Source organism: Orycteropus afer, unplaced genomic scaffold, assembly GCF_000298275.1.
Source record: "Orycteropus afer afer isolate SDZICR_OR568_19922 unplaced genomic scaffold, OryAfe1.0 scaffold00501, whole genome shotgun sequence".
Taxonomy (NCBI): Eukaryota; Metazoa; Chordata; class Mammalia; order Tubulidentata; family Orycteropodidae; genus Orycteropus; species Orycteropus afer.
The window spans coordinates 1,926,888-1,954,718 of record NW_006922088.1 but is presented as its reverse complement, the minus strand read 5'-3'; the positions used below and the strand labels follow the sequence as shown (position 1 = coordinate 1,954,718).

At 50.4% G+C, this 27,831-nt stretch overlaps 1 protein-coding gene across 1 annotated transcript; it reads left to right on the top strand.

Moving 5' to 3' along the window:
* The first annotated feature begins 42 nt into the window (after window positions 1-42).
* On the top strand, window positions 43-27,831 carry CCDC136 (coiled-coil domain containing 136). Its single transcript, XM_042782895.1, has 18 exons — window positions 43-100; window positions 807-911; window positions 2,692-2,946; window positions 3,035-3,109; window positions 8,650-8,973; window positions 11,332-11,443; window positions 12,227-12,395; window positions 12,616-12,756; window positions 13,085-13,243; window positions 13,590-13,760; window positions 14,175-14,360; window positions 16,120-16,314; window positions 16,795-17,022; window positions 18,405-18,905; window positions 19,288-19,509; window positions 20,574-20,849; window positions 21,532-21,840; window positions 27,721-27,831. The coding sequence occupies exons 1-18, from the start codon at window positions 43-45 to the stop codon at window positions 27,829-27,831; spliced, it is 3,597 nt and encodes a 1,198-aa protein (XP_042638829.1).

Genomic DNA, 27,831 nt, shown 5'->3' with positions numbered 1-27,831 from the left:
CTCGCGGTGCGGCGTCTGCTCCGGGCGCGCGGCGGAGCGGCCATGGAGGCGGGTGCCGGGGCCGGCGCGGGAGCCGCGGGCTGGAGCTGCCCCGGCCCAGGTCAGAACCGACCGCCCTTACTCCCCACCATCCCTCTTCCCCCTCCCCTGGGTCTAGACCCCCAGACCCTCTTTCCCTGCAGGGCACTCCACCTCTCCGCCTGGAATCGCCCTCCCTCCGCCCCGGGCCCTCCACCCGGGCCCGGGCTCCATCTTCCCACCCTGGCCGCACCCTCCCTGGCAGCCCCTCCCTGGAGCCCTTTCCAGCTCGCCTAGCCAGCCTGAGAGGGGGGCCCCGACCCTGCGTCCCCTCCGGCCCCGGAGGCTCCCGAGCGCAGGCCGATGGGGGAAGGCCGAGATCCGGAGAGAGAACGGAGGGAATTGGAGCCGGGTCGCCCAGCACCCCAGCCCCTTCCCACAGCCCTCATCACCTGCCGCCCCTTCCCCCAGCCGCCTCACCCTCCCAGCCTCGTCTTTATGCTGTCCCCCTCGCTCTCTTCCATCCTGGCCCACCTCCTGTGTCCCCTCCCGGCTAAATCTGCACACTTCCTTCTGCCTGTGCAAGGAGAGAAGCCCTGAACAGGGGTGCTGACAAGGCAGGGCGGGGGTCCTGTGGCTGAGAGAGCTAGGCAGAGGAAGGCAGGGACATCCTCTGGTATTAAAAATCCCAGGGCTGAGTGGTTGGAAGGCACGTCCCCTTCTCTCCACCCATCCCAGCCCCCAGCGGCGCTGACATCCCCCAACCCTTCCTCTCTGCCTGCTCACAGGAGCCACGGTGACCACTTTAGGCTCCTATGAGGTATCTGATGGTTGTGAGAGGAAGAAAGGCCAACGCTGGTCCTTGGAACGTCGAGGGATGCAAGCTATGGAGGGTGAGTTTTCCCAAAAGTCTCCCCCACCCAATTCCCTTTCCTTCCATCCTCCCTCTGCCCCTCGTGCTCCCAGTCAGGACACAGCCCTTGCCTCAGTTCACCTCAGCCCCCTTCTCCCCTATCTGAGTGACATCCTCCCCAGGGATCAGGCTTGGAGGGAAATCCAGGGCTCATCTCTCTGGGCCCTCAGTCTCCATCTAGCCAGGCTGTATGTGCTAGGAGAGCGGCCAGAAAGAGAAAGAGGCTTTGTTGGGCAGAGCTTCAAAGCAGCCTTGCAGCAGGGGGCTGTTCTCACTGTCACCAACCCAGATCCCAAGCATCCCTTATTCTGAAAAGCAGGGAAGTGGCCATGTGCACTGTCTTTCTGGTGCCACCACCACTCACTTCTGATGAAGCTCAGGACTTTAGTTCTCTCCAATATCTTACTGCCTGAAAGAGAAGGCCTAGCAGGGGGCAGGTGAGAAGGCCAATCTCCTACAACCCATCGGCCCGCCACACCCGTGTGACTTGGCAGTGGCGCCAGCCTATGCCCTAGGAAGGATGCAGGTCTGTTTTCCAAGACTTCCTGTGAAGTGCCCCCAGACCCCTCTGTATACTCAGTGTGGGCAACCCTGCTGTTCCCATGGGGACAGATGATACAAGGGGCCCCAGATGAACCCCAGGCTGCTGCTATTGGAAGAAGTAAGACCAGAGAGTAAGAATTTTAAAACAAAGCAAGCAATTGCCATCCAGACAAGATTTTGCTGTTTAGAGGAACTGCATTGCAGTAAGGAGGGGGTGCTCACCAGCCAGAGACTGGGACAGGCACACCCCACTTTCTGGATGCATTAAAGAGGCGGGCTTTCTTTTACACCCAAGTACAACATAAGACTTCCTTTGAGAACTGCCCTGTGGTCAGCGGGAGGAGAGGCCTCGTAACACTCAGGTAGAGGAGAGGAGACCTCATGACCCCCAGCAGGGAAAAGGAAGGTGGACCCCGTAGAACATTTCACAGAAGCTATTTGATAATAAACCTTTGCGAGGGCCCCAATGTTTGTCCAGAAAAACAGTTAGACTCCTTCTGTTTGATACTTTCTTTCTCTACCTATTGATATTCAATGCTTCTTTCTCTCTGTGTATAACATATATATAAAAAACCTTTGCCATCGAGTCAGGTGACTCATTCCAGCCCCAGGTGTGTCAGGGTATAACTGTGCTCTATAGGGTTCTTAGTGGCTGATTTTTCAAAAGTAGATTGTCAGCACTTCTGGGTGGCCTCAAACCACCAACCTTTCAGTTAGTAGCTAGGTGCATAAATGTTTGTTCAACCCAAGGACTCCTTTTACCATGGAAAGGCTAATTTCTCACAAACTACCTGGATAATTTTTTAACTTTCTACAAACCCCCCAACCAACCTTTGCCCCATTGGCCTGAAGGCGCATCCAATGTCTGAATTCTTTCTTGACCACTACACAGAGGCCAGGACTAAAAAGAACCAGGTATCCTTGTGCAAGCTTCATGTGGCTGAGCCAGCACCAGGCTGTTGGGTTTGTCCAAAGGCGGTATTAGGAGACCACCAAATGCAATATTGGTCCAGAGGGTCTGAGAGAAGAAGGGCTGCCTCCAAACTTGACGGTCATACCTGAGGACTCACCATCAGTACAGGTCCTGCTCAGGGGCTCCTTAGGGGACACCAGGTGGCACTATTATACCATCTCTGCCTGGGATAGTGAGTTTGAGGGCCCTTGAAGAACTGTGCAAGGGAATTGACTCTGACTGGTGGGATGGGTGTGTCTCCTAGGGGAAGTGTTACTCCCAGCTCTCTACGAGGAGGAAGAGGAGGAGGAAGAGGTAGAAGAGGAGGTGGAAGAAGAGGAAGAACAAGTGCAGAAAGGCGGCAGCCTGGGCTCCCTGTCGGTCAGCAAGCACCGGGGCCTGAGCCTCACGGAGACGGAGCTGGAGGAGCTGAGAGCGCAGGTGCTGCAGCTGGTGGCCGAGCTGGAGGAGACGCGGGAACTGGTGGGGCAGCATGAGGACGACTCCCTGGAGCTGCAGGGTGAGCGCCTGGGATGGGCGGCAGGGCCTGGCCCTGAAGGCTCCGCTCCCACACGTCCCAGGCCTCACTGGGCTCCCTCTCCCCGCAGGGCTTCTGGAGGATGAGCGGCTGGCCAGTGCACAGCAGGCAGAGGTGTTCACCAAGCAGATCCAGCAGCTCCAAGGTAACTCCCAGGACTAGGGCTGGAGGGAGGAGCCCTGGTGGTGCAATAGTTAAGCCCTCAACTGTTAACCAAGAGGTTGACAGCGCAGAACTACCCAACAGCTCCACGGGAGAAAGACCTGGTGCCCTGTTTGTGTAAAGATTACAGCCAAGAAAACACTAGGGTTGAAATTGACTCAAGGGCATGCAACAACAGGGTGGGAGGGGAGGGGCTAGCCAAGTACTTTTTTCCTGAGGGTTTGACTGAAATGTGGCAGACAAAAATAACCTAGTTCAGTACTTCTGCCTCATTTTTCTCCACTATTCTCAGCCTTTCTTCTTCCTCTCCTTGCACATCTAGCTGACTCTTCTGCCCTCCCCTTTCCTTGTTTGCCTTCCCTTCTCATCTCTTCTCCTGGTCAGCTCTCTCCTTTCTCTCTCCTTCAGCCTCCTCCTCTGCCCACTCTTGCACCCCTTTTCCTTTGTTCTCCTGGTCAGAGCCAGGGGTTGAGTGACAGGGTTGGATTCCAGGCCACATTCCTCCTCCTGTCCCTCCAAGGGCACTATGGGAAAGGGCAGTGAGCCAATGAGAAGTGACCGGAGGGGACTCTGCATCTTTTAAGGGGAGCAGATGAGAATGCTTCTCTTGCTCCCCAGGACCTGAGCTTGTGACCCAGAATCCCTGCCTCCCAAACCCACGTCCCTTTGTCTCTGAGAAGCAGCAAGGCAGGCGTCCCACATTCTACCACACTACCAAATACAGCGGCAGCTTTTGTTACTTTTGTGGGCTTCCGGGAGGTTTGAGGGAGCTGCCCTAGAAAACAGTGGGGACTCTCCTGAGAGAACTGAGATCAAGCCAAAAGAGAAATGTACGTGGAGAAAAAAGGATGGCCAGGAAGCAGGCCTGGAGAGGAGCATGCAAAGGTGTAGGAGGTGAGGAGGATAGGAGGAGAAAGAAGATGTAAGCAAAAATGGACGCAGGAAAAGTGGGCAGTGAAATGGAGGCAATAGAGATGTATTGAACGGGGAGAAAGCATGGGGTGCTGGCCTCAGATCACCTCGGTTCTTGGGCCTTGCTCTGCCAGTAACAAGCTTCGTGATCTTGGACAGGTCGCTTTATCTCTCTAAGACTCACTTTCTTATCTGGGACTTCTAACTGGGGCTAATTCATTTGTTTACCAACCATTTATTGATTGCCTGTGTACTTGAAGGTCCAGCTACGTACAGGATAGACCAGATGCCTGCTAGAATGAAGAATACATTCTAATGGGAAGAGGCAGAAAATAAACCAATAAACAAAACCAGCTCAGTTGGTAATGAAAGCTATGAAAACAGTATAATAATAATATGGTATATGAAGGAGCTCTGGTAGCATAGTGCCCAAGGCACTTGACTGCTAACCAGAAGGCTGAGGTTCAAACCCACCAGCCACTACTTGGGAGGAAAGTTGGGCAATCTACTTCCGTAGTGATACCGCCTTGGAAACCCAAGGAGGTGTCGCTGTGAGTCAGGTCTGAATCAACGGCGCATAACAACAACAGCATAATGATATAAGACTCTTTTGGCAAGGAACAAGTTTGGGGGCTAGAAGAGTAGGTTTTTTTTTTTTTTTTTTTAATTGTCCTTTGGGTGCAAATTTACAAACCAAATTTGTTTTGCATTCAAACAGCTCATGCACATTTGATTTCACTGCCCAGATTACCATCCCCGACCATAACAAACTCTGCTAGGAGAGTCATTTAGGAATTGTTATGTAATTGATGAGTTTGAGGTGGCTATTGGAGCTGTTGGAGCTTTGGTGGCATAGTGGATAAGGCATTTGCCTGCTAACCAGAAGAACAAACAGAGTTTGAAACCTACCAACTGCTCTGTGGAAGGAAGACGGGGCAATTTACTTCCATAAAGATTTACAGCCTCGAAAACCCAATGGGGGTCACTGTGAGTCGGCATTGACCTAATGGCAGTGAGTTTGGAGTTGTTTTTTTGTTGTTGTTAGAATCCAAGTGAAAATATGTTAAGGAGGCAGTTGGCAATTGGGAGAAGTCAGGGTTGCAGATACACAAATTTGGTTGTCATCCCTGGGAGATCACTTGGAGAAATATAAGAGAAAAGGGGGTCCAGCGGGGAGGGCATTGTAGTACACAGAGGTCCAGTATAGAAGGAGAAACAAACAAGATTGAAGTAGGAGGAACTCCTGAAACATTTCATGCCCTGGAAGCCAGCCAAAGAACAGAAAACCCTTCAGGGAGATAATGTTGGTGTTTTGAAGAGAGGCAGAGAAATAAGGTAGTAGGAAATAGGGTCATGGGAGGGCTTGTTTTTTCTTTCTTTCTTAAATGAGCAACACTAGATCATGTTTGAATGATGAAGGAAAACATTCCCATAGAAGTGCAAAAGCCTTTACTTGGAGAAGGGTCTCTGTTCTCAAATAGGGAAATCAGAGAATCAAAGTGGACATGCAGGTAGCCAACCACCCAGGAAAAAAGTTCTAGAGCGATTCCGGACTCGGTACGCTGATTTCTAGGACGAGACCTGATCCAGGTCAGCTACCCAAGGAGGGGTACCTAGTGCATGCGCCTCAAGCCCGGCCCCGCCCGAGGAAGCCGCGGCTGGCCTCACGCACGCGCGTTGCCCGTTTCCGCCGAGAGGGGGCACGCGCGCACCCAGAGGCAGCTGGTGTTGCGAGGCCGTTCGGCCGCCACAGCCCCTCTGGGGCCGGGACCGGCCGGTCGGCGGGAGGCCCCCCAAAGAGACCGCTTGTGGGGGGCCGACAAGATGGAGGCTATAACCAGTGAGTGATGATCGACTCATCTACCCTGTGGCCGACTCCCAAGCCCTCAACCCCCTCTGCCATGGCCTCAACACCACAGTCAACTGGCGGCCCTTTTTCGCCGTCGGGTCAGGCCCGCCCGCCCCCAGCCAGGAACCGCCCCGCCCCCAGCCAGCGCCCGCCCCCAAGGCCTCCAAGCCCTGCCCCACATCCAGGGCGGACCTCGCCCCGCCTCCTGACGAAGGTCTTTCCCTGGCTGAGCCAAAACCTACGTCCAGCCTTGCACCTTCCTCCATTCCCCAGTGGAAGCTGATTTCTTTAGGGCCAGACTCTAGAGGAGAACCCGAAGCAGATTTGTAGCATAGTGCGTAAAGCACTTGACTGTTAACCAGAAGGCTGGCGGTTTAAACCCACCAGCCACTCCTCAGAAGGAAGATGGGGCAGTCCTACTTCCGTAATGATACTGCCTCGGAAACCCAAGGAGGGCTCGCTGTGAGTCGGGGCTGACTGCCGGCACATAACAACAACAACAACAAAGTCAAGTGCGTGTTGGGGGAGTGGGGGTTGATCTGCTCCCCTCAGAATGCCCACCTCAGGCTCTGGGGCCTTTATCCTGATGGCTGGGCATCTCTCCCACTAGATTAAGTTCCAAGAGAAACCTGCTGCCACTGAGTCGACTCAGACTTATAGCAACCCTATAAGACAGGGTGGAACTGCCCCATAGGGTGTCCAGGGCTGTAAATCTTGGAAACAGACCTTCATCTTTCTCCCAAAGAGGAGCTGGTGGGTTCGAACCACCAACCTTTTTGTTAGCAGCGCAGTGCTTTAACCATAGTACCATCAGCGCTCCTAACCTGTGGTTAAATGCCACAACATAGGTGGCAATGCCTTAATCGTATACATGTTTTAAGGCTCAAGAGGAGTGGGCCTTAAAACATGTATACAACATGGAGACAGGGACTCTGAAATAGGAAGACGTGGGAGAAGCCAAATGGAGATGCTTGGGTGAGACAGAGTGATGATCAGTAAATACTGTTAAATAGACCAGGGAGAGAGGAAGCAGCTAGGAATATTCTGGAACGGGAAGGATTGGCAACAGACATGCCTGGAACTGCATGTGGGAGCTGGAAAGAGTAGGGCAGGAGACCTTTCCTGAAGCCCCCTGTCCACTCAGCCCTTAGATATCTGCAGTATGTCCAAATTTTTCTTCTCAAAAATCTATGCCCTACTCAACATTTTTAGAAAATACCCAAACATGTAATTCTGAACACATAGTAGATACTCAGTAAAGTCAGTTGCATGGGTGAGCCCATGCCTCCTCTAGGCATAAATACAGCACGTATTTGTTGAGCTGCCTTGTGCCTCAGTCCACTCTTGGTGTCGGTGCCTTTTACTGTCCTCTGTGCCTCCACATTTAGGTTCTCCTGAGCCCAGGTGGGTAACTGGCCAGAAACCCTGAGGCGCTCCATGGATACACAGAGTACTAAGCTCTGACACAGTTCTTTTGTTACTTAAAAATATTTTATTATAAAACATGGGCATGTTATGAAAACTCAAAACAGGACAGAATATATGATGTAAAAGTCACAGCCCCCACCACATGCTGTCCTCCCCAGAAACAATCACCCTTTGTGCTTTGGAGCATGGCTCTCTCCAGACCTTTTTCTATGTCTATTTGAGTGTATGTATTATAATTTTTTTTTTTTTTGGGTGAAAAAAAAAATTAGACAATACCATATATTTTGTGGCTTATTTTTGTTTCTAGTCAATATATTGTAGAAACTTGTCCATATCTTCTTTGTAGATCTACCAAATCAAGAAACCAAACCCACTGCCGTTGAGTTGATTCTGACTCATAGTGACCCTTATTGGGTTTCCAAGTTGGTAAATCTTTACGAAAGTAGATTGCCCCTTCTGGTTAGCAGTCAAATGCCTTAGGCACTGTACTGCCAGAGCTCCTTATAGATGTACTGCTTTCTTTTAAATGGCTGCATTATATTTTGTTTAAAACCAAAAGACCGTTGCTGTCACATCAATTCCAACTCATAGCAACCCTGTAGGGCTTCTATACAGAGCAGAACTTCTGCGCAGAGTTTCCAAGGCTGTAATCTTTGCAGAAGCAGACTGCCACATCTTTCTCCCACAGAGCAGCTGATATTGTTCCAACCGCTGACCTTTCGGTTTGCAGCCAAGTGCTTAACCCCTGCACAACAAGGGTTCCTTATATTCTGTTTAGCCATTGTCAATTTAAATAAAGTTATTTTGCCATGTTTGGTTAATGTGCAGTGAATCTACATTTGAATTTCTTCTGTGAGCTAGTCCACATTGTGGCCAGTACTTACCACAGGCAGATCGTGGATGCTCTGAGGCTGTGTAGTTTCTGAGCTCCCAGACTGAATATGTGAGAATAGCCTGCATGCATTTTTTTAATCTGGGAATTTCTGGAAAGACTCAAGGCATCATCAGTAAAATAGTGTAGAATTAGCTTTGGTCTTTCGCTGTCAGACGATTCTTTGCTTACACTTTCTGTTTGCCATACCCTAAGTCGTTCATTTTGGGGCTAAGCCCCCAAACCTACCTTTCTAATGCACCATCCTACATCGATGCACTCTCTATTCCCTTCCTCAGTAGTCCCTTTATTCCATACCAGATGAAGCTACACCTCCCTAAGACAGTAGAGGTTAGGTTGTCAGGGGTCTCCAGAGAAGAAATAAGTCTGCCTTTAACTTTGTGCCTCTAGGATAAGACAGAGTAGTTCACTTATCTGACCATCCTGACCTTGGATTTTGCAGGTGAGCTGCAGTCTCTTCGGGAGGAGATTTCCCTGTTGGAGCATGAGAAAGAAATTGAACTTAAAGAAATAAAACAGGAGTTGCACTTGGCCCATTCGGAGATCCGGACTCTGCAGCAGGCAGCGGAGGATTCTGCCACTGAACATGAGAGCGACATAGCATCCCTGCAGGAGGATCTGTTACGGATGCAGACAGAACTTGATGACATGGAGCGCATCCGGGGGGAGTACGAGCTGGAGATCGCCTCCCTCCGTGCAGAAATGGAAATGAAGAGCTCTGATCAATCCAATAGCGTCTCTCTCTCCAGTATCTCCGACATGCAAGGTATGAGAGCAGCCCTCCTCCTGGTCTGCCAGTCAGTCAAATCAGGCGGAGGAGAGAAGGTTGCATACAGAAAGATGGTAGAAAGTGGTATTAGATCCTAAATTGGGATCCTCTAGGAAAAACCTCCAGGTTGAATTTAAGACTAAACTAAACCAAACCACCAAACCAAACCCACTGCCATTGAGTTGGATCCGGCTCATAGAGACCCCTCCTTGGGTTTCCGAGGTGGTATCACTATGGAAATAGATTGCCAAATCTTCCTTCTGAGGAGTGGCTGGTGGGTTTGAACCACCAGCCTTCTGGGTTAGCAGTCAAATGCCTTAGGCACTGTGCTACCAAAGCTCCTGAATTTAAGACTGTAAAGGAGCAAAACATACCCAGATGTCACATAGTGGTTTAAGAAAGAACACCATGGAGATGTACCCTGGGAATCCTTCCTTGGAGAACCATTTGTGGATTTGACTATGGGAACACCTTTCCTGGGACACTTTCCAGTTCTGGGATGAGGGTGGAGGGGCCTGTCACCTTGAGAAACTCCCTGCCGGTCTGCCACCATGGTACTTTGCCCAGACTGCTTTATAGTGGGCCTCCAGTCCTACATACCAGTTCATAGGGTCCTTTAGCCCTCCCCAAAGTAGAAACTCAGGGAGCAACAAATGAGAACACAAGCTAGCTAAAAAAGAAGAGAGGTTCTTTTTTTTAATACATGAAACACTCAAAAGCTTAGAGCTCTGCCTTCAGACAGTGAGTCTCCCAGCTAGTTGCTAGGATTCATGATCTCAGAGGCCTTGCCTTTTTTCTGAGGCTAGATTTATGCTCTGGATATAATGGAGGCCCTATTAGTCTAGGCCAAGCAGAGGCCGTCAACAAGGAATCAAGGAGCTGCAAATTTTCAGAGCTGTATCAAGCCTGAGGACAAGCGGCGCCAGGAGAGGCAGAATCCCAGCACCATGAATGGGTGCAATGTGCTTAGTCTGGTTGTTATCTCGCTCTTGGCCTCAGTTTCTCCATCTGAGGATGGAGAATTAGATTTGGTCTTTAACCATCAAGTGATTCCTTAGAATCATTGCACATTACACGAAACCTTGCAGCTCGGTGTAACCTTGCAGGAAGAGGACAGTAGGGGAAATGGAGTGAATTCCAAATAAAGAATGGAGTTTAGTAAAGTACTAAATTTACTAAATTTAGTGTTGATTCCTAGTTGGGACACATGCACCCTGGTAATGTCAAATGTTAACAGAAGGGAAACCTGGGCGCGAACTCTCCCAGGAAATACTCTTTTCTATAAATCTAAAACATCAAAAATAATTTAAAAAAAATTAAACTGTAGATCTAAAATAAAAAGTTAATTTAAAAAAAAAAAAACCTTCCAGTGCTATTCGGAAGATAAATGAAATGCCTACCGTGTTGAAAGTACTCACAGAGTAGCTGAATCTGAGGCTGAAACCAGCAAGTCTAATGCTTAGCACATGGTTGGTTTTCACTAAAGAGTCATTTCCTTCCTGCCTTCTATGGTAATCTGCAGTATTCTGAGGAATTCTGACTGGCAGACAGAGGACACATTAGCAGTAACTTTCAGGGTGTTCAATCTTATGGCAGGTAAGACAGGTTCTAAATAAAGTATCCTGATCAAAGCAAGTTAGTGTTCCTTCAATACCTGTAGAATTAGTGTTCTGGGAATAACACTCCTTAAGCATGAAGAAACAAAACAGATTTGGGTATTTGTATTATTGCAGCAGTGAAAAAGTATTGACGACTGGTACTTAAAGACATATGCTGGGCATTTCAAAGGGATCTCTCTTCTAAGGCTTGAGGGTGAAATGTGAGTCTGGTTGGGGGTTTCTTTGTTAGCAGATGAATTCCTAACCCCATCCAGGCCAATCTGGTGATAAAGGAATACCAGAATGCCTGGGTTCTCTCTGAAAGGACTGGACTGGCAGTGTGACATCTGGCAGTTTACATCTCTCAGCTTTTTATGATAAGATCATAGTAGGAAGGCAATCAGAACAGGTCATTGGAACCTTTAAACACAATAACCAAAAGCGTAATGACACCCTCCAAAGCTAGAACTTCATGTCCCTGCCTTAGTTGGGGCTTTAATGATTAGCACCCGGGGAAGATCTTCTAGGAGGATGAGAAGAAGGGCAGCCACCTTCTTGTCACAATGAGGAAGACCCATTACACTGTGGGGTTTTCTGGGCCCTGCCTCCTAAGCCTCTGCATGGGGTATCTTCTCTGTCTTTGGATAAAGAGACAACAGTGCTGCCTTCTGCCCTCCAGTTTCTAGGTGGGAAAGTTGGGGCTGGTCTTCAATGCTTTCCTCCCCAGATGTCACCTCTCTCTACTTGTCCTCTGCAGACGAACTGGAGCAACTGCGGGAACGCTACCGCTACCTGAACGAGGAGTACCAGGCCCTGCAGGAGAGCAACAGCAGCCTCACAGCCCAGCTTGCAGATCTGGAGAGTGAGAGGTACAGCCGGGAGGCTGCTGGGCCCCTCTAGGCCTCCGCCTTAGGCAGATGCCAGAACAGCGAGCGTCCCTCTGCTCCTGGAGAGCTGATCCTTTTTATGGTACCCACAGGAGACAGATATGCCTAGAAGTAGGCACGGGGGGCCAACCCATTTACTTAGGACCATGGTTGAGTAAGTTCTAAAGTGTAGTTTTCTTCCATTCCAGGCATTGGGATCTGGTTTGCTCTGCCCTAGTGTATATTAAAGGAGACCTAGTGGTGCAGTGGTTAAGCACTCAGCTGTTAACCGGAAGTTTGGTGGTTCAGATCCACCGGCTCCTCCATAGGAGAAAGACATGGCAGTTTGCTTCCATAAAGATTTACAGCCTTGCAAACCCTAGGGGGCAGTTCTACTGTGTCCTATAGAGTCACTGTGAGTCAGAATTAATTGGATGGCAGTAGGTTTTTGTTGAGAGCATATTAGAACTGACTCCTTTATTGTCCACACAGACTTGATTCTTTCTGACAGCAGTGGGCCTCCACATTGGGGTCAGCTTGCCTCCAGGCCTAGCCTCAAGCCCATCTGGCCTGGCACTCTCAGGGTCTCCCAGCGCCAAATGTGTCTTTCTAGACTGAGATGCTGGGACCTTTTATGCAGTCTTTTAAACATACTTATTTGAGAGCTGACTCCCAGTCCACGGTCCCTATCTTTTGCCTGAAATGAAGGCATCAGAACCAAGCAGCTTGGCTGGTGATGCCAAGCAAAGCTACCTCCCAACATGGCTCTGGGCTTCTGGATTACAGAACACGAAGAGCAACTGCAAGGTGGGTGGATTCCCAAGCACTAAAGAGTATGACATCAGCAGAGTCTCAGACTTCGGAAATGGATTTCCTAGAGCCTGATCCTGAGACCCAGTTGTTGCGACAGCAGCTGCTGGGCGCAGAGGAGCAGATGCACAGCATGAAGAGCAAGGTAGGGCCTGGGGCTGCGGGCAGCAGGCACCTTTCACTGTCTCCCTCTTACCCCCTCCTGGATGTGGTGGCTGCACCTCCTCAGGCCCAGCGATGAGCCAGGAGCTAGTACTCCGGGGGGTGCTTGCTTGCCTGAGGTAAATACTGCAGTAAAAGGAATGCTGTCCTTGCCCCATGCCTGCCCAAGAGTGCATCTGGTCCCTGCTCCCTTCCCTGCACAGTGTAAGGAACTGTGTTGTGAGCTGGAAGAGCTACAGCAGCAGCGCCGAGCCAGCGAGGAGGAGCAGAGGCGGCTGCAGAGGGAGCTCAAGTGTGCGCAGAATGAGGTGCTGCGGTTCCAGACGTGTCACAGCGTCACCCAGGTAACAGTGATGGGGGGGGACATCTGGGGAGGGCAGAAGGGCCTCCGTGGCTTCACTGCTTTGGGGAGGGGATGAGCACAGAGAACAAGGCTGAGTGCGGCTGACTCTTGTCTCTGATCTGGGGGATAGGCCACCGGAGACCAATTTGAGAACTTGTACAGTGTTGTGCTCTGGAAGTGCTCGTCATTAGTGAGCGTCTACCTCAGAGCAAAGGCCAAACCTGTGGGAGCCCTTCTGTCACTCGCTGCATGAGCAGCAGCCAGGCTGCTCTGTGAGGCCTCTGCTGTTTCCTGAGAGTAACTGCTCTGCCTCCGTCCTCCCACCACAGAACGAGGAGCTGAAGACGAAGCTCCGTGCCCTGCAGGAAAAGTACGATGCTAGCCAGGACGAGCAGAGTGAGCTCCTGAAGGTACAGCTGCAGCTCCAGACCGAGCTCCGGCAGCTCAAAGTCAAGAAACCCGCAGCCACAGACGGCCACAGCGATAAGGTAACAGCAGCCAGAGGCGGGGCGCCTGTCACCATCTCTCTCCTGCCTTCTCCTGCCCTGCAACTTACAAAGTTGCTAGACCTATGTGAAAAAGGACAGCTGAGGTGCTAAGAGCACCGGTCTGAGGTTTGGGCAAAGGTGGGTGAGCATAGAGAGTTAAAATAACCTGTGCAGGACCTCAGGTAAAGAACTCGGACCACCCTCCGACCATCTGCATTAGATAAGACAGCCAGTGAGTGAAGGCAGGGAGAAGTCCATTCCCCAGCTGTCAGTGTCTGAGTGTGGCCCAGGCAGGAGAGTGGGTTCAGGATCTCGGAGGCACTGCCCAGAGCCCCCTCCGCCGTAGGAGTTACTGTGCCGGCTCCAGAGGCTGCAGCTCCGGTACCAGAACGTCGTGTGTGAGAAGGAGAGGCTGCTGGAAGTTCAGCAGCAGCTGCAGGATGATCTGCAGTGCCACGAGGCGGAGGTGCAGCGCCTCAGGGACGTCGAGGCCTCCTTCCAGGAGAGCAGTGAGAAGGTAAAAGGAGCTTCAGGCGAGGGAGAGCGTAGCAAGGCAGAGTCCGCTGAGGGTAACAGTGCCCCGGAGGAGTGAGGACGGCAGGAGTGGTGTGGACCAGCTGTTGGTGAGGGGGATACAGAGCACATGATGGAAAGGAGCTTGGGGTCACGGTGCTCTCGGCTTCCTTTGATTTTGAAGCCGAGAATCAGCCTCTATAAAGGAAGCCCCCTCCCTTCCCCACCTTCCAAATGAAGGAAGCCCCAGAAGGTCTGCGTTTAGATCCTGTTAAGGACCGGTCCATCTTGGGGATCTCCCATCGGGATGAAACCGGGGCTGGGAAGTCCCAGGGCAGGCCCCTTAGTCCCTGCCTGAGAGGAGCGATGCGGCAGCAGGGGACTCGGGATGACGGCAGGGCCTACCCCCCCGCCCCAGAATGAAGAGCTGCACGCCCAGCTTCAGGAGCTGCAGCGGATGTACCAGGCCAGCAAGGAGGAGCAGGAGCGGCAGAAGCACATGTACGGTCAGCTCGAGCAGGACTTCTTGCTCTGCCAGCTGGAGCTGACACAGCTGAAGAGCACCCAGAGCCTCCCAGGGGACAGGGGGAAGTGCGCCACGAAGGTAATTGTCTCCCAGAGAGTGAGCGCTCCTGGGCACTTCCCTGGGAGACAAGGGGGAAAGAGGCCAAATACAAAGTCATCCAGCCACAGCTGAACCTGGCAAGGCTGGACCACAGGCAGAGCCATACGCTGGTAACCTTACCAGATGGACCCTTTGCCTGGGCTTGGCTCTGAGCCAGAGGGGGAGAGCATTCTGAGCACCTGAAGGTTTTACACATGATCTCCATGTGTGTAGACATTTATACGTTGATATTGGAACTATAGTGGTATCTAGTGACTCGTGGAAAAGAACATATGCATAGGTCCATAGACACAACAAGGATTGTTAGAACTAGCGAGGTCCAGTTGCCTGAGGTGGTTTGCTAGTGCTCTCGTATGCGGCATGGTCTTAGGCCCCAGAGATCTGTTCTGTGACCTTCAGAGTAGTTAAATTCTCTAAGCATGAATTTTACCCTCTTTAAATTGATCAGAACACTACTCTCATCTCACTTCCTTTCAGTAATAAATCCAAGGAGTGCTGACTAAGGCCTTACTCATTTTCTCCTTTTCCATCATATGTAAAATGCAAGCTATTATCAACTGCCTTGTGTTGAGCACTTGAAGCTCCCATCTCTGTTAGGGAATGGAAAGGTCTGAAAGCATGTTGGAGAAAAGGGACAGGACTCTCAAAAGGTGTTTAGATGGTCCCATTCTGTCTGAATACTCAGCAGCTCCTGCCACAGCCAATAGCAGGCTGTTTCTCTTCAGAAGACATGGGATTGGGACGGTTATTCAGGCCACCTCCACAGCCCATCTGCCTTTCTGTGCCCTGGCTCACATTTCCCACTCCTAATCAGTTTCAGGGCGCAGGGGTTACCTGACTACTTACACCATGACCAAACAACACCTCCTGTCAGATGGGAAAGGAGAAGCATACTGGCGTACAGAGCCAGCTTCTCTAATCATAAAACAACATCGAGATGAGTTTGATACTAGGTTTAGGTTTTTGGAATCTTCAGGTGATTTAGTCTTCTCAACCCAATTCAGCAATACCTTAATTGAGCAACAGCTTAGTAAAGAGATTATGGAAACAAAAATGGGGTAAAATTAAGTTCTTATGGGTAAGGAGCATGTTGTTGTTGTTATGTGCCATCGAGTTGGACCTGACTCATAGCAATCCCTCCTTGGGTTTCCGAGGCAGTATCACTATGGAAGCAGATTGCCCAACCTTCCTTCCAAGGATTGGCTGGTGGGTTTGAACCACCAGCCTTCTGGTTAGCAGTCAGGTGCCTTAGGCACTATGCTACCAGAGCTCCTGGTAAGGAGCATGTTGTTGTTGTTGTTATTTGCAGTCGAGTCAGCCCATAGTTAGGTCTAAAAGCAAGTAGGGATCATGAGAGTAACAATGACACCTCCCAGCAGGGTGGCAAAGTAGTCAAGGAGGGAGAGAGGAGAGGTGAGGGAAAAAAAGAATAGAGGGCCGTGGATAACACTGGCTCTCAACTGCCCTTAGAAGGAAACAGTAGAGGAAATTTAGAGCACAGCCAACCAGCAGTCTGACAGAGCACCTGCTGGGGTTCCCCACTGAACACCTAGGCCTGGTCTGTAGGGGTGCAGAGCGGCTTGGGATGATCAGGCCAAGGTGACTGTAGGGAAAGAGACCCCAGGGACTCACATGAGTCACGAGAGTACAGAAGTGCCTTGCTAGCCACACAACGTCAGGAGTCAGGAAGTGCCCCTTGCAGAGTAACTGCATCCTCCACACCCCACCTCATCCACAGTGTGATGAACTGCTCTCCAGACTGACAGAATTGCAGGAGAAGTACCAGGCCAGCCAGCAGGAGATGGGGCAGCTGCAGATGGAGCAGTGTGAGCTCCTGGAGGATCAGAGGAGGATGCAGGAGGAGCAGGGCCAGCTGCAAGAAGAGCTGCACAGGCTCACCTTCCCCCTCCCCAAATGCGGTCTCATCCGTAAGGTAACCCTGGCCAGGCAGTGGCTGCGAGCTGTGGAGAAGCTTCCCAGGTGGAGCTCTGGGGAAAGTTAAAGGGTAGGGGTGGAACGTTTCATTTCCTAACCAGCCACTCCTTACTTTCTCACCAGTCTCTCCAAACCAAAAAGCAGAGTTACAGCTCATTAGTGTTCTTCTCATAAGAGCTCGAAATCTTAAAATACATTTTATACTCTGGAACCAGTGCAGCATTTTATAGTTCTCCATCTGGAGGAAATGTATTTGAAAGCATTTCGTAAACTACGGAGTACAGTACATCCAAATACACTGGGTTATCACTGCTCAGTTAGCAGGCCTCCACAGAGAGACTCCCTCATCCCCAGATGGGCCGTGCACAGACATTCTGAAGGGACTGGACCCCAGAAGAGAGGAGGCGCGGGAAGAGAATAGGTCTTCACGTTCAGCCCCACAACTCCTTCCTCCTTCCCTTCCACTATTCCCTGACAGAGTCAGGATCTGCTTACAAAGTTGCAAGACCTATGTGAACTGCAGCTGCTCTACCAAGGCTTGCACAATGACCAGAAAAAACTGCTAGAGAGTCAAGGAGCCTTATTGAAAGAACAAGTAGAGCTGCATGAAGATCTGCGACTCTACAGAGAGTCTCACTTCCGGGCAGTGTTGGAGACTCCCAAGAATTCCAAATCGCCTAAGTCCTCAAAATTCGATCATAGCAAGGTAACCGCAGCACGAGGCAGAATCCAGCCAAGGAGGCAGCTGTCCTGAGGACAGCGGCATCTCAGGGAAGGGGGGCGCTGCACAAAGGTCCCCGTGAGGGAAGCCTGTTTGGCCAGAGGTAAGGAAGAGGCCAAAGCCCCGCCCTTCACTAGCTGTGACTGTCCCCACGCTCCACTGAGATGTGGCTTCAGGTGCAGCCTGGGGACCTCACCCAGATGCCTGCCCCACTGAAGCACTATGAGCGCTTAGACCTGAGGTGACCCAGAAGTCTGTAATCTGGTCATTTGACAGTCCCTTTGACATGTTATTTCAAGATACATAATATCCATTTAGTGTCTGGGTTCCTTCAGACTGACTGTAAATCTATCTTCCTTTTCCTATGAGCTGAAAAGTATGCTTCTCAGTTACCAAAATCCTTAACTGTTTGGTTTTCTACATGTAGCTAATTTGGGGTCATTCATCTCCAAGAGAAGAAGTCCTGGCATATGGGGTTCTTAGAACTGACCACACTGTCTTTGGAACCTTGGTAGCAGTAATAGAGTTGGGTCAGGGAGATTAGAGAATTGGTGTATCTCCAGCACCAGCAAGAGGTCAGGTCTGTGAGGTCACATGGGCACAGAGTCTGTTCAGGGCTGGGGGTGGGTCTGGTCTAAAGTCTCATCGTGGGCAAGGAAGGGCAGGTGGACGGTTCCAGCTTAGGCTGAACCTAATCATTCCAGTGTTGGCCTAGACAGGGAGACCCATGGAATAGCAGAAGTCCAAATTGTGAGACTGGGTCATATTGCAGAGACATCAGATATCCAGGCTGAAAGCCTGGGTAACACAGAGGCTGGGGAACTAAGTAGAATACATTTCGTTAACTGGTCAGATCTCATCCTGGGCATCAGCAGCCAAGAAGGCAGACCTAGTGGCCAGATGCAGAATTGGGGCAGGGGAGGTTCAGGGACAGGTAGTGAGCCCTTCATTCCAAGTCCACATTCTCTGAGGACGGAATTCTTTGTCTGCCCACATTCAAGGCCAGGCCTGATTCTAGGGGAGGGGAGACCAAGCTAAAGGTCAGAAGAGTGGGCACATGTGACTGAGAAGAGGGTGGGTAGGGCTGAGAGTGTGCAGCACTGCTCAAGGAGGGAGGGATGTACCAGGACGTAGAAACGCGAGGCCAGAATCATGGAGTCTCTGCCCTGGAGAGATTTTCGTACATAAGCAAGAAAGAGACACCTGCCAGTTACCTGTAGGTTGAGTTGGAGACACAGGCTAAGGTGAAACTGAAGTGTAGGTGTGTGGTTCTAGAATGTGCTGTCAGACATCTGCCCCAGAAGAGGTCCAGCTAGGGCTGCAGTGGCTGAGGGTAATGCTAAAGTCTCTCACCCCTCCCCTGGCAGTCCAAGGAGCTCATTGAAAAGATGCAGGGCCTGCAGACGCTGTACCAGGCCGGGGAGGCCCAGCAGGAGCTGCTGCAGCAGGAGCAGGGGCGGCTCCTGGAGGAGTGCCAGCGGCTGCAGGCAGATTTGCAGCTCTGCCTGGAAGAAATGCAGCTGCTCCAAGTCCAGTCCCTGACCATCAAAATGAGCCTCGAGTTCTATAAGAAGAACAACGGCAGCATGCCTCCCAGCAGGGAGAGCTATCACAGGAGTTACGGTAGCTCCACAGATGACACCGAGAGCTATCACAAGAGTTACGGTAGCACCCTGACCAGCACTGAGAGCTTTCTCAAGAGCTATGAGAGTAGCACCAATGGCAGCGAGATCGCCAACAAGAGTCACCACACCAACAGCAGCAGCGTCACCTTCAAGAAGAGTTACGGCAGCACTAGTAGCAGTGACAGCAATCACAAGAGTTACGTCAGCAGCACTGACGACACTGCTGAGGTGGAAGATATAGAGGTAACAGCAGCCAGATGATGTCAGGCAGGCAAAGAAGGGCTCTTGTCTTTCTAAGAGAGAAAGTCAGCAGGGGTAGGGCCCAAGAAGCAGGTAGGGAATGGGGTCAGAAGCTGACCAGGGTGTCTCACTGGAAATGAGTGAGGCACCTGCCCCGTGGTGGGCCCTGCCTTCTCCTCATCTGGAGACGCTCCTGTCCGGATGGAGGCCCAAGATTCAGGACTTTTCATCAGCACAGTCGTGGTGGTCTTTGTGGAAAGAAGTGCAGTACCCCCTTCAGATCTTTGTGGCCTTTGTTCTGTCCTCCAGGAAGGGCCTGGCAGCAAGAGGGGGGTGGTGGGCAGGTGCTCCTCCAGTGTTGTCACGAGTCCCCCACCCTCCACAGAACTTTGAGGAGGTGGTTGCCCAGGTGTTGATCAAGCTGCAGGCCATGCAGGCCATGTACCAGGTCAGCCAGGAGGAGCACAGCCTCCTGCAGGAGGAGATGAAAAAGTTGCTAGAGAAGCAGAAAGAGCTAACGGAAGAGCTGGATGCCTGTGAGAAGGAATTCAAGGAGTGCGTGGAATGCCTGGAGAAGCCCGCTACCCCCCAAAACGACAAGAATGAGGTAACCGCTCTCAGGGAGGTAGGGTCTCTTCTAGGGATCCCTAGAGCCCGAGAAGGTCATAGCCATTCAGAGAGGAGAAAGAAGGCAGCAGCACACTGCTGGCCAGGCCTGCAGAAGGCCCTCTTCCTGACCAGAGGGACTGGTTGTGGAGACGGAATGCCAGGATGCTGGGTGGTCAGCTGCATCACAGACCCCTGTCAGCCGCAGTGCTCGCTCTGCTGAGACATCCTGGGCAGCAGAACTCCTCCTCTCTTGGAATCATTTTTCTCTTTTTCCCTTTGCCACTTCTATTCACTCTTCTGCTTTGTGTCCTGTAGCACTTGTGTAGAGTTGTATTGTTTTCACCTCCCAGTTTTCTTCAGTTATATTATGTGTATTTGTCTTGTCTTCCCAACTCCATTTTAAGTACCTCAAGGACAGACTATGTCTTCTTCTATTGGATCTCCCATAATGGCAAGAAGAGTGCTTTGCCCACACCAAGAATGGGGCAGAAGACGTAGTCTGGCCAGGAGTTGTTCCCAGTGCAGTAGGGTGGGTGTAATTAATCTACAAGGGTGTAGATTAATTACTATTGGTGCCTGCTGAGATCATCAGTGTGCTGCCATCAGTCAGGACGGAGCCACAGACCAGGGAGCAGGGCTGTAACTGCCTCTGTCTCAGGCAGAGCTGTAGAAGCCAGCCCTCTTTGGAGCATACAACACGTTTCTTGGGTAATTGTACCTACCAGAGAAATAGGTTGGGTAAAGTAGGAGTTCCCATAACAGAGAATGGTGTAATAAGAAGACCCTGAAGTTCCCAAGCAGTACCCTTATAGCAGTCCCCCAGAAAAGTAACAATGAGAAGCCCAAGTCACTTTTTATTTGTTAGATAGATCATCAGGTGCCTCTCGTTAGGCAGAAGCTGTTTGTGAAACTACCTCAGAGGCTCATTTTCCCTGCATTAATGTTCTCCCCGTCTACTTTTCCACGGGCTTTAGCAGGGAGATGTCTGAGGCGGTGACAGCAGGCAGGGCCCAGGCTGACAGGGTCGGCCTGCCCGGCTAACCGGCTGTCCACCATCTACAGATCAAAGAGCTGCAGGCCAAGCTGCGGGAGCTGCAGCTGCAGTACCAGGCTAGCATGGACGAGCAGGGGCGGCTCCTGGCTGTTCAGGAGCAGCTGGAGGGGCAGCTGCAGTGCTGTCAGGAAGAGCTTCGCCAGCTCAAGGAGAAGAGGTCCTCTGTTTCCAAAGACATCAAGGGAAAGAATAGCAGTAAGAACATGAACAAGAATGCCAACGGAGTTAAAAATAAAAAGCTGAGTCTGGAAAAGAGTGAGGGCAGCTTTGAGAGCAGAAAAAAAGTGAGTATAAACTTGGTAGCCAGATAAGCAGCAAGGTGGAGGAGGTCCTGGGAAGAAACACCATCTCCCTCCATAGAGAGGGTTCTCCCAGGTGAGATATTTGTAGAAGAGCCGCTGGGGCGTCTCAAGCATCTAGAGGGGTCCATCTGAGCAGATATGGAGTGCTCCCTTTTCCTGTGGAGCCATGAGAATGGAGTACAGACAGCCAGAGGTATAGCCCCAAAACACCAAAGCCCAACTCGACAACTTCATCCATTGACATTCATCTAGTCCCTTTTTCTGGGTTATATGCCCAGTAGAAAGACCAAATAGATGAAGAGTGAGAAATATGTTCACAGTAGTTGGGTACTAATAAGTGAAATAGGATTGGGTAAAATGAGAGTTGCCATGCAATGGCTAGGAAACAACATTTTGGGGTGCTGAGACAAGAATCTTTAGCTCTGATAGCTGTTTGACGTGGCTTAATGACCAAATAGTTGCGTTGGTCCAGAGATCCTAGGGATGACTGCCCTCTACTCTATACTCAGGGAGATTGACTCAGAGTCCCAGAATCCAGTGCTCTGCCCTTGCATTATTACAGGTGGGGAACTAGAGTTTTCTTGAAATAGCTTTGAAATCTTCATCGGGTAGGCATCTTCATAGGTAACAGCATCCCCTGTCCTCCTCCACCTCCACCCCACAGAGTCTGGAGGTGCTGCTGTACTACAAGGCCAGCCAGACGGAATTAGATGAGCTAGCAAGAGCGCAGGAAAAGAAAGAGGAGGAGGAGAAGGAAAAGGAAGAATACGAGGAGGACAAGAAAGAGGAAACAAAGGAAGAGTCCTTGGATGAACCACCTGAGCCATTGGATCTTACAGAAACTGAGTCAGCAGAAGATCTGGAAGAATATGAAGAGTTCCACGACCTGGAGAATAAGGAAGATGAGGACTGTGACGACCCTTGCCCTGAAACTTCAGAGGAAAACCCCCTCAAACTTTCTGAGAGCAAAAAGGTAACTGCAGCCAAACACTGGATCAAGTGGGAAATAGGCTCAGGTACCCCAGTGGCCTGGTGTTCAGGGTGGCATGCCTGAGGTTGGACTTCTGCAGGAGTAGAGGGCAGAGAGCTTTGACATGTGCACTCGGACGGTAGAAATGGAGAGGAGGCCCGAAACAGCAGTCTCTCCATGTCAGTCCTACATCAGTTGGCTGTGGAACCTCCTGGCAAAGCCACCTTGTCCGAAGTAGGGTCTTCAGAGTCCTGTCTCCTTTCATTTACATGGTAGCCCTTGCTACCTTACTTAGGTCAGGAGGGTCTCCTCACCCTTAGCTCTACACTAAGGACATGGATAGTATTTTCAGGGTCTTTCTTTCACCCTAAGCAAGTCACTCAGCCCTACTTCCCTGTGGTGCCCTATTAGGTTTCCACTGTCTTGTCATCATTGTCATGTTGGGGGTGTGGGGAGGGAGATAAGTCCCTTTCTTATAGACTTGTTTAGCCCACTGGGCATGAGGGGGCCTGGAGTGGTCTAGTGTGAGAGTCAGAATATTTCACAATCTATGCAGAAGCATTGCCCAGTCCAGAGAGACTGCCATAGCCCTAACCCTTTAATTGCTGTATCTTTGCAAGGCTGGCGTGGGGGTACCCTAGGGGATGTGACCAGAGGGCAGGGACAGTTTACCAACTATACAGAAGTATTTTCAGTATTTCAACAACTGGCACGTTTGTACAGGTATGTACCAGCTCAGTTCCTGCTCTGGTTGAAGTCAGCAGGGTCTCTGGTTTTGTGATGAGTTTGATTACTTCTCAAATAAGTGTTCAGGTTATAGTCGAAGTGTTTTCTCTCCCTGTGAACACAAGGAGGGAGTTCTGGTGGCGTAGTGCAAACACAAGGAAAGGAAAGGCAGTCCTTTGCGGGGGATGACCAAGTCACCGCTGAAGATACCTGGAGTGTTCCAGCAACTCGGTCTGCAGCACTGGTTGAGGATCCAGCGTGAAGTCCTCCGTTAACATTGACCATTAAGGGATCATTACTTAGGAAGCAAAGTTGGAGTGATACAGCCCCTTCCCCACTGTTGTAGTTCTTTGAACTCGTCGTCACATTTCACCACTACAAGGTACTGGTTCAGTGCCTCCTAGATTTACACTCGGGCACCACAATTCTAAAAACCAGACCTGATTTCTCCTTCAAAGTAGAGTTCACCCCTGTCCCTTAGCCCCAGCAGGTCCTGCCTCTTCTGCAGGCAGCTCCACTGACACACGTGTTAGCACCTGCAGCTCCCGTTTCTCCCCTGGAGACTGCAGTCTGAGAGCCAGCCTTCTCGGCGGCTAGCTTGTAGTGCCTTTTAGCTCACCGTTCTAGCCTCAGGCTCCTATGTGAGTGTAAGCACCAAAACTCATACCACTCAGGGGCTTGAAGGAAAGCAGATCAAAACAAAGGACTTAACAAAGGGAGAGATGGTGCAACTGAAAACTGGCTTTAGCGTGATCTGGGAAGAGCCCATGCCCTGCTATTCTGCAGGAGCCCGGCTTTCCTCTGGAGCTTCACTTGTCCAGAGTCACCAGCCCACAAGGAAGGTCTAGGGGCAGCTACCCCATGCTTGACGGGGTAGGAGACGTGTGTGATGAGCCAGGAAACTGGACTCCCCACCTGGCTTGGACCTACACTGCTGCTTAATCCATCAGTTTTGGATCTTCTACAGGATCCCAGTGGGAAGAACCAGGGCCCCAGGTAGCAGAGAGGAAAGACTGCTGCTGTAGCTTTCCTGCCTTTTAACCTCCTGATTTCTTTCTCTTTCCCCTTTGTTGTATCATCTTCATTCTCTGTTGGACTCATGTGTTTATGTCTTCGTTACCACCTTCTCTCCTGGTCTCCTTGTGCTTCTTTCTCATTTGATATGTTGCAGCCATCCCCTGCCCCCGACCCCCCCATCTTCTCCTTGCCTCTTGTAGGCCTGGTGGTCATATCGGCTTTGCTCTGGTGCTGGTGGGCCGAGACGTCGTCCTAACACAGGTACTGGTATTGCTTCCTTCTCAGGGACACGGGGCGGGTACAGGTCGCCCTGGCCTCTCCTCTTTCCCTTTTCTCTCAGCTGCTTGCTGCTTGCTTTTGCCATTTTACAGCAGGCGTTGCTCAGGTCCAAGCTTTAATCCTGGATTTTCCTTGGGCACCTGCAAAGCCCATACAGTTTCTGCACATGTCTTCATAATGCATAGGGAGTTGGGATGATTCTCAGAGTTCGCGTTTCTGTCCTGAGCTGGGAAAGACTGGGTGAGCCCAGCACTGTTGCTGCTTTCAGAGCTGCCTGCCTTCTTCTGATGAGCTGATGTTTGTCTGCAAGGCTGGCCTGGGCTCTGTTTGTCCCCGAGCCAAGCTCTCGCCACTGTTGCTACCCAGGATGGCAAAATAAGGAGTCACCCTCTCTCATTGGGTGTGTGAAGTGTGGCGAGAAGGGGTCTGTCAAGCTGCAGCCCTCCCAGGCTCAGCTGTATAAGGGCAGCCTTAATTCATCCTTCAGCCTTGATGAAAACGGGACTGAAACCTTGTCTGTATTACGCATTTTCTACTGAAATGTTTCTCTCCTTTGGAGCTTCAGCTCTTCAGAGAATCGGAACAAGGATGGAAACGTTTTATAGTTCTCCGTTTATCCATTTTGGGGGCCGGAATCCATTGTAATTGGCTTCCCAGACTAGATTTTCTCAGGTGAATGTGGTATTGGTGAAATGTTCTCACTAACCAGAGATGTAAGGGTTCGCAGGGATTCAAGACTGATGTGTTCTGGGCGCCTTCCAGTTGGCCTCTGTCCATGTAATCTGCTCTATCGACAGGAGACTGAATCCAGGAGGCAGAATGTAGCCTTGTGGCCTAAGGTAGAACCTCTTGGCCTGTTCTGGCTCCTTTCTCATGCTCTCCCTGCCACCACCACCCCTTCTCACATCCCGTAAATGAAATTGTTTTTAGGTGTCTTCAAGTCAGCTCTGACTCACAGTGACCTTGTGTACAGCAGAACGAAACACTGTCAGGTCCTACACTGTCCTCAGAATCCTTGGTATGCTTGAGCCTGTAGTTGGAGCCACTGTGTTGATCCATCTTGTTGAGGGTCTTCCCCTTTTTCAGTGACTCTCTACTCTACCAAGAATGATATCCTTCTCCAGGGAGTAAATGAAGAAGAGTCATTCTAATGCATGGGCTCAGAGTGGCAGGTGTGTCACGTGTTGGGGGTACTTCTCACCACTTCCTTTTCTCTTACCTTTGTTTTGCCCACTTTCTCCCCTTTGACCTTTCTCCTTTTTTCTTTCATTAGGCATTCCAGTCTCTCTCCATGGACAGTCTTTATTCCTTTAGTGACAGGGGTCTCCCTGTGCCTGGCTTCCCCCCCTCCATTTGCTCCCAGATGCCAAATCCCTGTGGGATGACGCCCAAAGCATCCAGTCACCATCTCTTGCCAGCTGCAGCTCAGCAGGCCCAATCAGAGTGAGAGGAGGGAACTCCTAGGTAAGGGTCCCCATTAGGCCCAGAGCTCTGGCTAAGCCCCACTTTGCACTCCGCACCCAGGAACTGAGGCAGCAGAGTATGGTAGACCCTTGTGGCAGACAGGCGGTCAGAGGAACGTGGCTGCTTTCTCTGCTGCTTATAGGCTTTGCCACAGTGAGCAAATGTATAATCTGAGCTCTTCCTCAAATATAAACAAAACGATAAAAGATGGGCCTTCATCACAGGGCTTCTGGGAGGCTCAGATGAGTTAGTGCATGTGAAGCCACCACGTAAGTAATCTAAGCAGCTTACGCTTACTTAATGCGGACTATGGCTGGGCACTGTTCTAAGCATTTCACGTATATTAACTCATGAATCTTTTCATCAGCCCTATGAGGTAGCTATCATTATTCCAATTCTCACTTTCCATAGGAGGCATCTGAGACGCAGAGAGGTTAAGTAATACAGCCAGGAAATCATGAATTGAGCTACAAGAACTTGATATTAGCTGCAGTTAATAGTCCAGTCCTGTCTCCCCTTAACATCCCTCCTTGTTTAAAGAACTTTCCTTGGTTGGGAGCAAGTAGTTAGGAAGACACTGTATTTCTGTCTACGCAGCTCAGATTACAGCAGCTGCTTGGTAACTAACACGTTGCTAACAGATCGCCTGTCTTCTTCATAAAACCCCTTTTGCACGTTGCACATACTACATGTCCTCTCCCCATTCTGTACCTGCAGTTTCCTTTTTTTTTTTTTTGATCCAACGGCAGAATTTTCTATTCATCCCTATTAAATTTCATTAGATACGGTCCATTGCTCTACCTGGGAATTTTTTTTTTATCTTGATTCTGTGACTCAACATACTCACTTTCCCTGCCAGCTTCATATCATTCTCAGGGGTGAGAAGCCCACCTTCCATATCTCCAGCCAAGTCACAGGTGAGGATGGAGTCCCACGTAAGCCTCTGGAGCGTCGGCTCTCTAGCTTCCTTGTATTCAGCTCATGCTCAGTTAACAAGCGGTCATACAGCAAACCACACCGTTATCTGCAGCGATATTATGGAAAATCTTGTCAGACTCCTTGATTCAGTCCAAAAGCATTATTTTCTTGATTTACCAGTTCAGTAACCCAGTCTACAAGGAAAACCTGACTCACCTCTTGGAACAACCCAAACCTTCCCTAGACTCACCCCTTCTAGCATCTTGTCTCTGCCCAGTGTAAAGTCCTCCCATTTATGTTTGTGAATTTCAGCTCTTTCCTCCTTGAGAACACCAGACTGTCATTTCCACCAGTGCACATTAGCGTGTAAACATGTGAGCATGTAAACATTTTCAGTTCTTTTTCTCACATGAATTACTCTGTCCACCTACAACATGGGTTTGCTTTCCATTTTGTATCTTCTGTTCTTAGTAACTATTACCATGAATTTTGGAGGTTTTCTCTGCTCCTTATAGTTGGCTTAAGATCCTCTTGTTGGAGCAGTTATCCTCCGAGCAACTGCATTCTTAGCACTAATGGGGTATACACCATTCTTACCTAGAACGACTCTTCCGCTGCCTTAAGCCTTAGCTTATGGTTCAAAACCCAAATTGTGTCTTTCACATAGTACAGTTAAATAATAATAATAGAAGCTAATTCACCAAGGAGGTTTTTTCTTGTTTAGGATTCCCTTAAAGATGCTTTTTGGGTATCTTCTGATGGTGGTGTTTGTTGGCCTAGGAGTCAGCAGGATTCACCGGTGGTCAGCAGGGTCTTGAAGCCTCGGCACTCTGGCTAGCACATGCTCAAAGAAGTCAATCAGCACACCTGGTGACCAGAGGGTGTTCTAAAGACCCTGCCACTTTCCCTCCTAGGGCCAGTAACACGTCTTGCATTTTCTTGAACCAACAAGTTCAAGCAGTTCTTAACTGCTTAAGAACCTCCTATTTACCTGAACTCCGTAGCACCCTTTCTTCCCTTTCCCCTCAGTCTTATCCCTTCTCCTCCCACCATCCTATTGATGCTGAGTTCATTTCTTCTCCATAAACCAATGCTGTTGCTTTTCCCAAAGACCCAAATTCACTGTGTTTTTTTGTGATGGCAACCAGCTCTTTCTCGCTGCAACCATCTGGGGACTCTTGAGCTCTGTTTGCTGAGCTTCCCGCCACTTGTAAGGAACTGGTATTCTCTTCATCCTGTAGGGAGAAATGGAGGCCGGCATGAAGGCAGCCACCTGAAATGATACATCCAGTGTTGTTCCAGGTATCTAGGGGACCAGGGCTAAAAGACCACAGCCCCTCCAGCAGTTACCCAGGAGCTAAGAGACTGATCTGTGTTGTTCCTGAGGGGTCTCTCGCCAGCACCAGTAGGCAGGTGGTTTCTGGCTTTGGGAAGGGTTCAGGAGGCCGGGCACTCACAGTTCTCCTTTGGTCCCCACAGAACATGTTTGGGATGTGGAAGCCTATGGTGTTCTTGGCTATTGCAGCTGTGGCTCTGTATTTGTTACCCAACATGCGACCACAAGAGACAGAGTTCTGCCTCATGGAGTGA